The sequence below is a fragment of the Callorhinchus milii genome, unplaced genomic scaffold (assembly GCF_018977255.1).
Source record: "Callorhinchus milii isolate IMCB2004 unplaced genomic scaffold, IMCB_Cmil_1.0 Scaffold24, whole genome shotgun sequence".
Classification (NCBI taxonomy): Eukaryota; Metazoa; Chordata; class Chondrichthyes; order Chimaeriformes; family Callorhinchidae; genus Callorhinchus; species Callorhinchus milii.
In genome coordinates, this window is record NW_024704765.1 from 5,789,470 (window position 1) to 5,804,139 (window position 14,670).

The following is a 14,670-nucleotide window of genomic DNA, read 5'->3' on the forward strand; positions in this document are numbered from 1 at the left end:
TATTATTATTATTGTTGTGATACCGCACGACCGGGGCTGGTACTTGCCGCACCGTTTCGACAGCTTTCCCGTGTACTTCAATGCTAGGAAGGGAAAAAAGGAGAGTTTCTCCTGGTGTCATTGTCAACATCTGAAGGACGGCGCCTGTGAGAATGCAGTGCAGCACTGGGCCCCCCCCCCCCTCAGCACTGCATGGCGTCCCACCAACGTGACCTCCTCCGGGTGCCAATATATACATTAAACGTAAACTTGCATTGGTTGATCTGTCAGTTTAGACTGAGCTCGGGGTGGGGGCTCAAACACACTTACTCTGAGACGAGACTCAACGTCTTGCGTTTATAGGGCACCTCTTACAGGTCTCGGAGTGCTGAACAGCGGCGGAGCATTGACCCTCAGCCTGCGAGCGAGGCGCGCGGGGGGGGGGGGCGCGCGGCGGGGGGGGGGGGCATTGCGGCGGTTACAAGAGAGCAATCCTAATCCGATTCGGATCACAAACGCAAGGGATTTTAAACGCTACATCTGTTTGACCGGGTGCGCGGCTCTCGGGGGTCGCCAGGCGCCCGGGTGCGGGCAGGGTGTGCCAGGAATTTAAAACACAACACTAAAACATGATATGAATCACAAAGTAAGTTATATTAAGTAAAGTGAAGCAGGGGCTCTGCAGCCCAAAGTGGCACCAAAAGTAGCCCAATGTTATGGGGCTTTGCCTCGCCAGGGATAGCAGCACAGGGGCCGATTTCGGCTTACAGTGCATTTTGAAAAAGGCCTTTAAAGTGTGTGGGAGGACGTCTGGAAGGTTTAAATTTAAAAATTATTAAAACAAAATGAAAGCCTTCCCCCCCACCCCCACCCGCCCCTCATTAACCAAAGCAGCAGTAAACCCGCCCAATCGGGCGTGAACCCGCCCAACCCGCCTGTGTGTGTGTGTGACGCTATTACGTTGGGCGCGTGACGCTCCGACGCGGCGTGAGGCGTGCGTGCGTGCGTGAGTGAGCGAGCGCGTGCCGTCGCGGCTGCGCTGTGGGCTCTGGAGGAAGATGGCGGCGGCGGCGGCGCCCAGTGGGTGAGAGAGAGAGAGAGCGAGAGAGGGAACGGGAGAGAGGGGACAGCGCGGCGGCCCACACGGAGACACCGAGAACCGCCACGAGGAGCGGCCTTTCGGCGCGCGGTTGAGCCGGCGGGGGCGGGGCGGGAGCTGGAGGCGACGCCAGGCCGGTGAGTGAGAGCCGCAGCTTAGGCCGCGACCCCCCAACCCCCCCACCACCCCTCCCCGGCGCCTCGGGTAGAAGCCTCGCCGGCCCCGGGGGGGGAGGGGAGGGAGGCCGGGAGAGGGAGGGCGGCTCTCTGAGGAGGAGGAGGAGGTGGCGGGCGGTGACTGTGCGAGGCCCCGGGTCTCACGGTGGGGGTGTCTCCCCCCCCTTTGTGCTGCGCCCCTTCCTCTCCCGGAGTCGGGAGACCCCGAGCGGCCTGAGCTCCCTGGGCTCCTCCCTCCCCGGCAATGTGAGGGGTTTGTCGGCTTCAGGGGGGGCCCCGGTCTCCCCGCAATGTCATTGTCCGGCAGCAGATTGCATGGGACTCCGCGCCTTTTCAGGTCAGGAGGACCTTCCCGACCCCGCTGGACAGTCGGCAGTTTGCACCCCAGCCCGGGTTTGGGGTCAAGGGAGGGGGTAGAGAGCAACCGAGAGGGGGTGGGTGTTGCGGGGTGTGGTGGTGGTGGTGGAGGTGGTGAGTTGGAGGGGAGTGGGGGGTTGGGGGGTGGGGGGCGCAATGGGCAATGGGGAGGATGTTCGAAGGCAATGGTCAAAGAGGAAGCTCTTGAGGTGGGTACTGGAACGTCCGCTGAGGGAGGCGGAGGCTGCGGAGCGGTCGAAAGGCCGAGCCCTGTGCAAGCGAGAGGCTGAAACGGCCCCTGGAGGGCACCAGCTGCTGGTGGGAGGGAGGGGTGGGGGGGGCTGCCTGGGGTGGGGTGGGGAGGGGGGCTGCCTGCCGTGGGGTGGGGAGGGTGGCGGAGGGGGGCTGCCTGCCGTGGGGTGGGGAGGGTGGCGGAGGGGGGCTGTCTGCCGTGGGGTGGGGAGGGTGGCGGAGGGGGGCTGCCAGCCGTGGGGTGGGGAGGGTGGCGGAGGGGGGCTGCCTGCCGTGGGGTGGGGAGGGTGGCGGAGGGGGGCTGCCTGCCGTGGGGCGGGGAGGGTGGCGGAGGGGGGCTGCCTGCCGTGGGGTGGGGAGGGTGGCGGAGGGGGGCTGCCTGCCGTGGGGTGGGGAGGGTGGCGGAGGGGGGCTGCCTGCCGTGGGGCGGGGAGGGTGGCGGAGGGGGGCTGCCTGCCGTGGGGTGGGGAGGGTGGCGGAGGGGGGCTGCCTGCCGTGGGGTGGGGAGGGTGGCGGAGGTGGTAAATTGAATGTAGACCGTAATGCCGTAACTGGGGGAAAACCTGGGACTCTTACAATAACCCTGTTCCTTGTACCTGCTTTATTTTTGCCCCCCCCCCCCAGTTGCCAGCCACACAAAGCGGAATCACGCACCTTTTCCCGCTAATATTCAGTCAATTCACTGTACGGTCTCTTCTGTGAAGCCCTTTGAGACGTCTCGAAGACGTGACAAGCGCTATATCAAATGGAAGGATTATTATTATTATTAGCAGTGATATTGACTCTGGCTGAGTGATCACCTTCCCGGGGTGAAGGTTGAACAGTAATGTTTCAGTCTATGTAACCTGGTATCATCCACCGCGGTGCAAAACTCAATCCCATTTTATATTGCTGGACGCACCTGCAAAGCATCCCGGGATACTTCCACCCCAAAGGGTCCTTGAAATCTGCAAAGTTCTCTATTGTTTCTAGATTCACAAACTGTTCTTGTTCTCTGTGATGGCCGTTGACTCTTTAAACATTTAAGCGTGTCCACGCCTATATATGGTAACTTGATGTGTTCACCGACTCGGATGTTCTTTTGTTGGCTCTCGCGTGGTTACTTTGGAGGTCAGGAATCTGCACTTCAGTGTCCTAGCCAACAATCTTCTAGATTAAATTGATTATTCACCTCATGGCTGCTAGTCAGACATTGTTTGGTGCTGCCCTATTTGTCTGCAAAAAAACAACCACTTCACAATAACTAGCGGAAGAGTACTTTGAGACATTTTGGATGTGATGCACTATAAGATGAAAGTTCTCTCTGTGTGCATTCAATATTGACATGAATGTTGAATTTTTTTAAAATGTTTCCCACGTTTGTAATGTGCAGTGGCATGAGATGGCCAGCTCATCAGACAGTGAGGATGACAGTTTCATTGCCATGGACACTGAAGAAGTGCTGGACGGTCCCATGGAGCAGGACGAAGAGCCTCACATTGAAGTGGAGGTCGAGGAGTTGAGGCATAACCGTTCGATGTCCGAGTTGCCTGAGGAGGTGTTGGAATACATCTTGTCGTTCCTGTCCCCTTACCAGGAGCACAAAACAGCTGCTCTCGTTTGTAAACAGTGGTACAGGCTCATTAAAGGTGAGAGACTGGAACTCTAGAGTTACAAGATGTTGGTTTAATTGTGCTGAGCAATTTGTGCTCTTTGGGTTAAATTGGTTCTGAGAGTCTGGACTTCCCTCATATTCATTTGCTACTGAGAGTCTTTGTCAGTTGTTATTTAATTCATTGAGTGTGTTTGCCCTCAGTAATTAAATGGCCGTTCAGTTCACGTTGAACCCTGCTGAAATGACTCTCCACCCAGCACCAGGGAGCAGAGGGATGTAGGATTTTTTTTCTCCCTACCTCACTGGGCTCCTGATTTGTGCTAAGTCACTGTAAGAAGCTCATTGGGCTCATGGTAGCATGCATTTCAGTCCTAGGATTGAAAGTGGTTTGACTGTGTTAACCCACAGGTTAGAAGGAAAAGGAAGCAGAAGGATTTTTAAACCAGAGTCTTATGTTCTTTCCCCAGGAGTGGCTCACCAGTGTTACCATGGGTTTATAAAAGCTGTTCAGGAAGGAAATATTCAGTGGGAGAGTCGGACATATCCTTATCCAGGAACTCCAATAACACAGCGCTTCTCTCATAGTGAGTAATCTTTTCTGATGTCATTGTCTCATGATAAATTACGTAAGACTGTTTTTATTAAAGCAACTACTGTATTTCTCTATTCACAACAATATTGTATTAATTATAACCAGTATACTGTAGCGCAGCAGAAAACCCCAGTTTGTAATTCTACACAAAACTTTTATTGTCAGGATCAGTACTATTTGTTTATTGGAGAATAAAGCTAAGCATTCTGCTTTACTCTACTAATTTTGATGCCTCTGACCTTATAGACTAGACTGACATTCCAGTGTAGTTGTGGGAGGAACGTTGCTTTGCATTCCCTCAAAGGAGGCGTTAAACTGAGATTCAATCTGCCTCTTGACCATGGGATTCCTTAACGCCCACCTAAAGTACAGGCAATAATAATCCGTGCAATTGATTTAGCGCCTCATCATGTCATTGAAGCGTCTCAAATCAAATCGCTTCTCAGAATATATTGTAAAGTGATTGACTGTATTTTGTGGGCGTTTATACGATTTGGATTTTGACTCGGCCCCCACCCCCCCGAACCTGAACCAAAGATGTTCTTTTCTCCGTTGCTCACGGTGCTGTTTTTATTTCCAGGTGCATGTTACTACGATGCCAACCAGTCAATGTATGTCTTTGGGGGTTGCACTCAAAGTAGCTGTAATGCAGCGTTCAATGACCTCTGGCGGCTTGATCTCAACAGCAAAGAATGGATCAGACCCCTGGCATCAGGTGGGTGCTGTAACAAAAACAAAACACAAAAGTGACCGTCACTCACTCACTCACAGACTCACGATTATCGAGATTATTGTGAAAATTAGAAATTCATGACTTGCTTAACAAGCTGCAAGACTGTGTCACTGACCCAGTCAACATCAGTCAGTAGCAGTACTATTGCTCCATAGTGATATTGAGGGTTTGTGCTGCAGGCCTTGCCGATTTCTCCTCCCATCCCTGCCTTGTGGGTGGGGGGGGGGTGGGTGTAAGCGCAGTAACTAATCTTAGTGATTTCTATTTTTTCTTGTAGGTTCATACCCTTCTCCAAAAGCTGGGGCTACATTAGTTGTTTACAAGGACCTTCTGGTGTTGTTTGGAGGCTGGACCAGACCAAGTCCCTACCCACTGCATCAGCCCGAGCGGTTCTTTGATGAGATCCACACCTACTCACCATCTAAAAACTGGTAAAAGTGCTTCTCCGCCTTACATATGGCGCTCAGGTGATTCACGGCCTGCAGCCATTTGTGGCACTCCACCCGTTCACAAGCGGCTCAGCTGTCAATCAATCGCGATATTCCCTCCCTTGTTCTTCCCCGTTCCTCCGCCCCCTCACTGATTGACAGCCCAACTCCAGCGGCTTGTGGATGGCTGGAGTCCGCTGTCAATCAATCTTAGACTCCTATCATCTCCATTCCGGAATCCCTCGGGGCTGAATGGAGTCGCTTGAGACAAAGAAGGCCCGGGTGAGTACATTCAGCAGCAACCGGCACATCCACTGAGAAGCAGCAGTGTTGGTTTGGGGAATGCTCTTGTAAATGGAGTTTCAACTGGGTTTGAAATGAGAATGAAATTGGGAAATTTACAAGGTCAGATAAACATTGTACTAGTGGCTAAATCAGTTTTTAATTAGCTTTTCTATTGCTCTATATGGTAATTAACCTCAACAAAACTATGTTTTTTCTCTTTAAAGGTGGAACTGTATCGTGACAACTCATGGCCCCCCTCCAATGGCTGGCCATTCGTCATCTGTCATAGGAGATCAAATGATTGTATTTGGAGGGTCTTTAGGTTCTCGGCAGATGTATGTATTCAGATCTTAAATGTTGTTTTTTAAAAAAAGTATGTATTATATCTTGAGTGCTTTTTAAGTGCTGATTTTTAATGTGCCACTGAATTAAAGCCACCACCGCTCTCCCCCACCTGCCCAATCCACCATTCAGGATCATGTTGTTTCCTCGTTTTTAGTTTACTTTACGGCTCCTCATCCCAAATCGTTTGGATTTTGTGGTGTGTGTACAACTCTGACTGAATAGGTTCAACTAATGATCAGCTCCAAGGTTTCTGCTATGGTTCTGCTCTTATGCCAGTACAAAGAGCTACTGAGCAACTACCTTTTCTTCCACCATCCGCACCACCACCCCTACCTGGAAAGGTTCTCAGGCTCTGCTGGGAGCTTTACCTAAGGCATATGGGACCATCGAAAGTTGCCATGTGGGGAATTACAAAGGCAAACCTGTATGTTTCTAGCCAGGGCAAACAGTTTGTGATTTGTTAGGTGTGCTGCTTTTCAAGTTTGTTAGATTTTCAGTTAAACATCTACTTTTGTGTTTGTTCTTTGACAATGCTGCATTTTCTGTATTTTTTTTGAAGGAGTGCTGTTTCTCAGTCTCCCAGCTGCTCCTACTAGCAGACTGCAGATCTTAATCTGGGTCTGCTCTCTCGCTCCAGAAGTGGGTCGTAACACAGTTTAACACTGAGCCTGTGTTTTAATAGTGGTGCAAATATATCCTTTGTATCACCAAGTCTTTCTTCCTGATGTGAAATGTCTGTATCAAATGCAAGGATTATTATTATTATTTTATCCAAAAATGTTCCAATGGTAGCTTTCTGTATGTCCAAACATCTTGACAGCATCATGATGCCTACGCAATTTCTGTGTATTTGCTGCAGTGATCAGTGCCCAGAGTTTGCCTAAAAACATTAGAGGCTTTTTTTTGCAAAGGGCTTTTGTTCTCCAGAACCGCAACATTGAAGTGGAACTCTCTTTTGATCTGATCTAAATCCTCTTTGAAGATGAACACATCAGTGGTTGTTAAAATGAAGTGTTATCTGATCCAGACAATGGAAGGAAGCAATTTGCCCTTGCTAACTACACTACACAGCAGCAATTGAACCTTTTGATTTGTGCTAAAGTGTCCCCGCCTTCTTTTTTGTCTTAGAAAAACGAGGCCTCTGGCAGTCTCCAGACTGATTGCACTAGATTGTCATTTTAAAAACAAGCACACTTCTCCCAAACGTGGGAGAGGTGAGAATGAAAATTGTGTTTAGCTGTGATGTTGGGAAGGGAAACTAAACTGGCAGCATAAATGGTATTGAGGGTAACTGGAATGAAGATTACTGTTGAGCCCAGGTACAGTAGGTTGCTCTGATGTACAATGGGCCTCACTGCAGGAGAATGTTTGGTTTGGAAGGATAGTTTTAAATCCTAAATAGGTGCCCTTTCCTGCATTGGAGCCTTTTTCCCAATCCCCAACGTTGAACTGAACCAAGGTGGTGTCTCAGCTGCAATTATATAGGGTCTAGCATCTCAATTCATAATGTGGGGAAGGTATTTGAGCCTCAGATCCCTTCCTTTTGATCAGATTCCCTGACAAGGATTTAGTTGCCGTTTATGCTCCAATTGAGTATTCCATCCTCTGGAATATCTGCATCACCAGAAATGACAAAGTGAGTTTTAAAATCCACGGCATGCCATCCCTCCAGGGGAGACTCTGTTTTGTTCAGTCATTTGTCAAATCCTTTTCCATTATCACTGATCCAGTTTCGTTCCTTGGCCATTTCCTTTTGTTTGGTTTATTATTGCTCTATTCCTGTGTTGCTCTGATCCTTCCTGATTTACCTTAGCCAATTAGGCCCTTCGAGTATCTATTCTGGTGCATTCAATGCTTGCGTTTTATGAGGTCTGACGTCTGAGTACCATCTTACATTACCAATTATCATGGACATGTTGCTTGTTCCTCCCTGATGTGCGCTGTTGGTCTTCCATCCAGGAGCAATGAGGTGTGGACCCTGGACCTGGAGCAGTGGGCCTGGTCCAAACCAACCACGTCGGGTATCGTGCCCCACCCCAGGGGAGGCCAATCCCAGGTGAGACAGTTAACCTCTTGCTAACTAAACCCCAGTTCCAGGTGAGACAATTAACCCCTTAGCTAAATCACCCATAACATTTGCGCTCCTGTTGAGCTGTTCAGTTGATGCTGCTTTCCTTGACTGGCTTTCGGAATACAGACTTGAAATGCAGGTTAACATTGATATTCGTGGGAAACTACTCACAGTGAAAACAAGTGGGTCTGCTGGAGTATTGAAACATAGTGCTGCCAAGTATTCTCTCCATCAGCCACTGCACTGCTTCTATTGCAGCTTTCGCTTGAAATGAAAGTCGGGGAAAGCGCTTTACAAAGACAATGAGCATCACTGAGTAGGGTGAGAAGAAGGGGAGTTTGATGTTTATCAAAGGTCAGAGAAGACTTAGTGGCAGAAAACTCGGCAACCATTGGTTGAGAAGAACAAGTGAAGAGTGAAAGCAATCAGACCAGTGTCAGGAGCTGAGGGTATGCCCGGAGGATATTGGGGAATTCATGTCCAATTTATTTTCTTTTAATTTCAGATTATTATTGATCATGAAACAATTCTAATCCTCGGTGGCTGTGGAGGACCGAATGCAGTGAGTATCTGCAGTTCCTTTCTGTAAGAAAAAGTTGTACATTTTTATAATGGTTTCCTTGCCATATCAAAAGAACCAGCACAGACGCACTGGGCCAAATGGCCTTCTTCAGTGCTTTAACTTGCTAGGTTTCTAAGGTGAAGTGAGTACATTTTATAGGCAAATATTGTAATCATTTTGCGCACAGCAAGGTGCAAAAATAGCTATGGAGTGAATGAACAATTTGGAGGTTATTGGTCAGGACAATAAACTCCCTCCTCTCTTTGATTATTGTCACAGGATTGTTAATGTCTCACTTTAAGATTACCTTCTTGGACAATGCAGTGCTCCCTCAATACTGCACTGGCCTTGACTGTGAGCTCAAGTCCTGACACAAGGTTTCTGACCCACCAGTGAGAATACTACAGACTAGGCTAAACTGAGCAAGGCTATGTGGAGAAATTCCTTCTAACCTTCTGCTGATTCTTTCGGACTAGTCCTGAGCTGTGGAGAGATCTCTTTGTGCTGTGCTTGTGCAATAACCAGTTAATTGCTGTCCCTGTGCAGCTGTTTAAGGATGCCTGGCTGCTGCACATGAGAGTGTCTCCGTGGACTTGGCAACAGCTAAAGGTGGAGAATGAGGAACATGGAGCCCCTGAGCTGTGGTGCCATCCAGCCTGCAGGGTAAGGCTTCACAATCCGGACTCTTAACAGTTGCCCCTTTTCTATATATTTAGAGGTCGAGACATTTTTTTTAAATGAAAGGTGTTTACAACTGGGGTTTGTGCCAAACTTGACTTTGCTCAATAATAATAATATTGTATAATAATCCTCGCATTTGATACAGCTCCTTATCACATCATTGAGACATCTCAAAGCGCTTCACAGAATCTACTGTAAGGAGCATTGGTTGTGTTTTGTGGGCGAAACACGGCAGTCATGGCATTAGGTGTAGCAATAAGGTCCTTTCAGGTGCAGACCAAGGAGGTTCTAGGAGAGCCATATGTGGCGTATTGGGTTGAAACATTTGTCATTTCATAACAGATTTGATGTGAAAGCAAAGCAAACCTGAAAACTTTATTTCTTACCCCTATTATGTGCAGGATAACGTCTCCAAACACTTTGAACTTGATATTGTTTTGTTCCAGAGATTATTTTTAAATATGCAAAATCCAGTTGATTTTTTTTCTCCCTCTCTCTCATCACTCTGCAGGTTGGCCAGTGTGTGGTGGTGTTCAGCCAGGCACCCAGTGGCCGTGCTCCCCTCAGTCCCAGCTTGCATTCCCGCCCATCTCCCATCAGTGCCACGCCTCCCACCCTTGGCGCCGAAATGAGGGAACACCGTTCTCAGTCCCCGGTGAGGAGCACGGATGAGGTTCCGTGTGTGAACGGGCGCTGGGGCACCCTCCGGCCCAGGACACACAGGCCACCCATGTCAGGGTCTCGGGAAGGCAGTCTCTCCCCAGCCAGAGGGGACAGCTCACCTGTTCTGAATGGAGGTACCTTGTCACCAGGGTCGTTGGCTGGCAGCTTGGACAGTCCTGTACAGCCCGGATCCCCTATCACACCGGCTGTGGTGGAGCCTTATGATCTCAGAGGCTCAGTTGGAGGACTTCCGACAGGCACTAGGCAAAGAGAACTAATGGAACAGAAAGGCGATTCAGGACTAGATCCATACAGAGCTCAGGACTGTGTAACCTGGGACTCCAAACCCTCCTCCAGCAGTAGCCACGGAGAGGAGGGCATTGCAACAAGTCCAGGAACTGGTATCAATGTTGGGAACCCTCCCGAACAGACCAATGGGATCCACACTCCACCTGACATAGCCAGTGCTGCTCCCGGCCCTGTCTCTCCAGGAGCTCTGCGGAGAGGTCTCGAAGCCGTCAAGGCTTTTTTGCCACAAGGTTCAACGCCAGCTCCACAACAAGGAAGCCCCAGCCCAGCTTCTTCGCCTGTGTTGCCAGGTCAGAGTTCCAACAGCACGGACCCACCGTCACGCTCTGCGCCTTCCCAGGGAGACGGACATTCTTTGCCGCCAATTGCACGCCGTTTAGGCCACCACCCACCTCAGTCCCTGAACGTAGGGAAGCCTCTGTACCAGAGCATGAACTGCAAACCGATGCAAATGTACGTCCTGGACATCAAGGACGCAAAGGAAAAGGGAAGAGTCAGTTGGAAAATATTCAACAGTGGCTCTGTCGTCGGCCCACCGGAAACCAGCCTCCACACGGTGGTGCAAGGCCGGGGTGAGCTGATCATATTCGGGGGCTTGATGGACAAGAAACAGAATGTGAAGTACTATCCAAAAACCAACGCGTTGTATTTTGTGCGCGCTAAGAGATAATGCACTGCCTCGAGGGGTGTTTCACTCTACCTGAGGCGCACCGCACCATAAGCTGTGAATTCAAACAAAAAAAAATACGATTATCTGTAAAAACTATTCCGCAAATGGATTAAGTTTGCTTTTAAAACGCAAACGTACGTGCACATGCGCGCACAAAAAAAAAATCATTTCGATCCAGTTCCAGTGTTTTTCATTCCACGTTTGGATTTGTGTGTCTTCATTTAATTCACGCTGTGATCGATACTCTGGCTTCTGCCTTCAATGCTGAGGAAATGACTGCGGCTGGTTCCACCAGTTGCAGTACTTCTTGGTGGCAATCCAGCTGGTTAGCAAGTTTGGGCGAGATCTTGGCACGGAACTGGTACAGGCCGGGCCAGGCAGGGCACAGCTGGCGGGCAGGAGTTTACATTGTTTGGATTGGTTGTAGAGCAGTCCGTGCTTCAGTGAGATGGCCCCCTCGATCGTTGGCTTGCGTTCAAGTCGACATTCTTCCCAGGTCAGCCAGTTGATATCTAGAAAAGGACAAAAGATTGCTTAACGACTCTCAAGGCAATTCCATTCACACGTGGTTCAGTCAGTGACAGAAAGGTATGGTGTAGGAGTTTCGAAGTTAAACGTACACTAATTGATTTAAGAGTGAATTGCGCAAATGCTGGTGTATAAGAGAAGTGTAGGCTTGTGATGATCGGTGGAGCTGTGATGACTTTGTTATACTGTGGGATCACTGCGGGTCAGCACTAACCCTTGTTGCACTGGAGCTGTAGGGTTTAGGCTGAGGTGACAATATCTATCATCTTTTCCATAAGCAGAAGGAATGTGGTGTTTCCTGATAGCTTTGTTCTGTTACCTCAAAGACTGACACTTGAGATGTCAGCCTTGACCACAAATCACCCTTATGGCTAAAACGGCATAGTGAGGCGGAGTGTTGCTGTAGTACAGAAACTCTTGGTTATCTCTCATTACAAGAAACATTATATCTATAGTCTCTGGTCTGAAGCTGGTCCCACTTTCATTCTGATGCTGATGCTTTATATACAGTATTTTATGATTACTGGGCAGTGGTTGGTGCAGCTGCCTTTGGTATAATCGAGTGCCTCGCACATCCCATTAACCCAGATATTTTTAGTGGCAAGGAATTTTCAGACTTAGCGTTCTTTTTTTATTTGTGCCAAATTTCTCTCTCTCCCCCCACCCCACCACCACCACCTGAGGTCAGTGAGCGGAGCTGGTGGAGGTTCCTGGCATTCCTGTAGTTCCCGCTGCACAAACGGCCAATGTTCCTTCAAGCGTGAACCTAGACAGGGCTTGTTGACCTGATATTCAAATTTAGAGAGTGTCATGGCTATCGCCAACCCTATTCTCATTGAAAATTAAACACAAAGAAACATTTGCCAGCTGTGATGTCTGGAGAGCCTGGCTCGTTTCTCTTTTCCCCCTTTCCCCCTCCCCGTCTGTAGCCTAGGGTCACGAAAAACAATTGTATAATATCTGTACTTCTACTCTAATTGAGATCAGCTGCCTTAGCGCAGACAAGTCAGAGGAGTTTTATTTGATCTAGTTTCTCTTGTCAAGCAGCTATATATGTACGCACTGATGGCAAGCAAAGCCCTCTCTCGCTCGCTTACTCTATCTGGGCGTCCAGTTGAACAGAATGTTACTTTTTTTTAAAATAGCAAGTACATTTTTAACACTGCTTTACTTTATTTTTGTTTTGAGAACTTGTTCCGTCTTTTAAAAGAAAACTTTGCTGCCAATAAATTTAAGGTCATCGCCAAGAATCCTGAGCGCGACAGAAAGTGGCCGTTGATGAGCAAAGCTTCCTAGCGGAGGTTCTCACTAATTCAGCAATATACAGGTGATGTTTTTCTACTGATCTTCGGTTTCTCTTCCATTTCCTCTGTGCTGGATTTTCACCTGAGTGCAAAACCTAGGAAATGGAGCAATTTATGCAATAAATAGACTATCTGATAAGGGACATGAATAAGTCTGTGCAATGAGACTTGTAGAGCAGTCAAATCCAAACTCACTGGAGCCTACAATGGACCCTATTGAGAACTGAGCTGCCAAATCTGTCGTAAAGCAGCCATGTGAGGTTTGGGTGGAAATTCCAAAATCCTAAATACTTCCAGCCCTGGGCGCGCACGTGGAATAGAGCTGAGCGCACATTGGCGGCTGATAAAAGTTCACACTTGTGTGTGTGTGTGTGAGAGGTTTGAAATCTGCTAATTATGCCTTTATACTGCATTGCATCTTACAATAATCCTCCGCAGCTGATTTCATGCTAATGTAATTTGTTTTTAGTCAAGCTACCAGGATCCGTACAGAATGGGGTTCAGACATTTTAAAGTGCTGACAATTAACCGGAGGGCTGCACAGTGTTGAATGTATTTGCCGGTGAAAGGTTGAGCTGCAGTTTGTGTCTACAGGTTGTTCACAAAGTCCCGTTACCCCTGCGCCCCCATGCGTTTTTTCTCTACAGTGCAATGACCAACAATTGAAACATGGAAGAATGATGTAACTTTATTTAGAAGTGCTTAATTGTATTCAGTGCAAGTAACTGTATTTAGACGAACAGAGGATTGGGGTGTGTGGGGGGAGGGGGTGGGGTTGTGTGTGAGAGCGCAATCATTTTCATGGAAAATAATCCATCGCCATGTTCACTGCCACGTCTTCCTTAACTTGGATGGAGTGAGGAGGAAGTTACTGGTATCAGACATTGTTCCACTCCACTCACCTGCAACAGAAAATAAAAATTTGTGAACACCCTGTATATTGGCACCGAGCTTAACACTTGTGCTGAAGGCGGTAGCAGTGATTGAGGGCGCGCAGGTTTCAGTCGCTTTATAATGAAATGGTAGAGCCGGGCAAGTGTTGGTCTTTCTCATTGCATTTAAGTGTATGTTGCTTTGCTCCCATTCTCTACGTGTTTTAACTAACACAAGATGAGCTTCCTTCATGTGTCATTTTTAAAAAAAAATAAAATAAAAACATGCATCGTTTCATCAGACTCTAAATAAAATTGAGTAAATGTAGCAAATGAAAAGCTCATTTTTGAAGTGCTCCGACCAAGGCTCTTTGTAAATGGATGCATATCAGGTTAACCTTCCCATGCCTTGGTTTGAATTCACACTCGGGGGAGCTAACGTACTGTTTTTCTGAATGGATTCCTTAATCCCCGTTTAGAAGACGCAGCGAACGTCTGGGAATGGACCCGATCAGAGTGGACTTCTGTGTCTTGTACAGTCTAGTTTCCATTGGGAGTCCTGAAATTTCCCCGATTAAGCAATCCTGATAAGAAACATTGCACGTTTGACCCCCATTATGGTTTATGAAACTTTATGGTCCAGGTATATTTTATATTTGAGTGATTTTCCTCCTTCCTAAACAAACCATGTCTGTCGTGCTACTCGTATCATCCTCTTTCCTAATCCTATTAAGATTCAAGAAATAGCAATGAAGTTGAATCCTATGCAAATCTTTCATCCACAAAACTTGATCATTCAGATCTGCCTCCAGTTTACCCTCCTGCCAATACCCAACTTATGAGTACCTGACCTGTGTTATACTCTTACTGTAACAGTTGTGCAGTAGCTATTTGACTGTGGTATGGCCTGATTTACAAGACTGTTTTTGAACTTATATGTAGTCTTTCCTATTTGCATGCCTATCTCCTGCCCTGATGTTTTGGAGCAACTCCTATTTCACTACAGAAGTTAAAACTGTGTGTGTGTAAGGGGTGAGGGGAGAGCTATCTGAATTTTGAGACACCCAATGCTGTTGCAAGCATCCAAAGTCTTCAGGCCTGCTGACTTTAGGACTGCAGTCACTCATTGTAAATGTGGGGGGAAATGTGTATGTACAAAAAATTAGAAGC

General features: G+C 48.1%; 1 protein-coding gene across 1 annotated transcript; it reads left to right on the forward strand.

Moving 5' to 3' along the window:
* The first annotated feature begins 1,015 nt into the window (after positions 1 to 1,015).
* fbxo42 (F-box protein 42) lies at positions 1,016 to 13,936 on the forward strand. Its single transcript, XM_007907229.2, has 10 exons — positions 1,016 to 1,215; positions 3,236 to 3,491; positions 3,925 to 4,041; positions 4,630 to 4,764; positions 5,060 to 5,213; positions 5,720 to 5,830; positions 7,800 to 7,896; positions 8,417 to 8,473; positions 9,020 to 9,136; positions 9,666 to 13,936. Exons 2-10 carry the CDS (start codon positions 3,245 to 3,247, stop codon positions 10,794 to 10,796), a joined length of 2,166 nt encoding a protein of 721 aa, XP_007905420.1. The 5' UTR covers positions 1,016 to 1,215; positions 3,236 to 3,244; the 3' UTR covers positions 10,797 to 13,936.
* The last annotated feature ends 734 nt before the right edge of the window (positions 13,937 to 14,670 follow it).

Excerpts from the sequence above, each read along its gene's own strand:
- fbxo42 (XM_007907229.2), top strand. The coding sequence starts at position 3,245 with ATGGCCAGCTCATCAGACAGTGAGGATGACAGTTTCATTGCCATGGAC. Across the intron at positions 4,765-5,059 it reads GATCAGACCCCTGGCATCAG|GTTCATACCCTTCTCCAAAA; the intron begins GTGGGTGCTGTA and ends TTTTTCTTGTAG. Across the intron at positions 5,214-5,719 it reads TACTCACCATCTAAAAACTG|GTGGAACTGTATCGTGACAA; the intron begins GTAAAAGTGCTT and ends TTCTCTTTAAAG.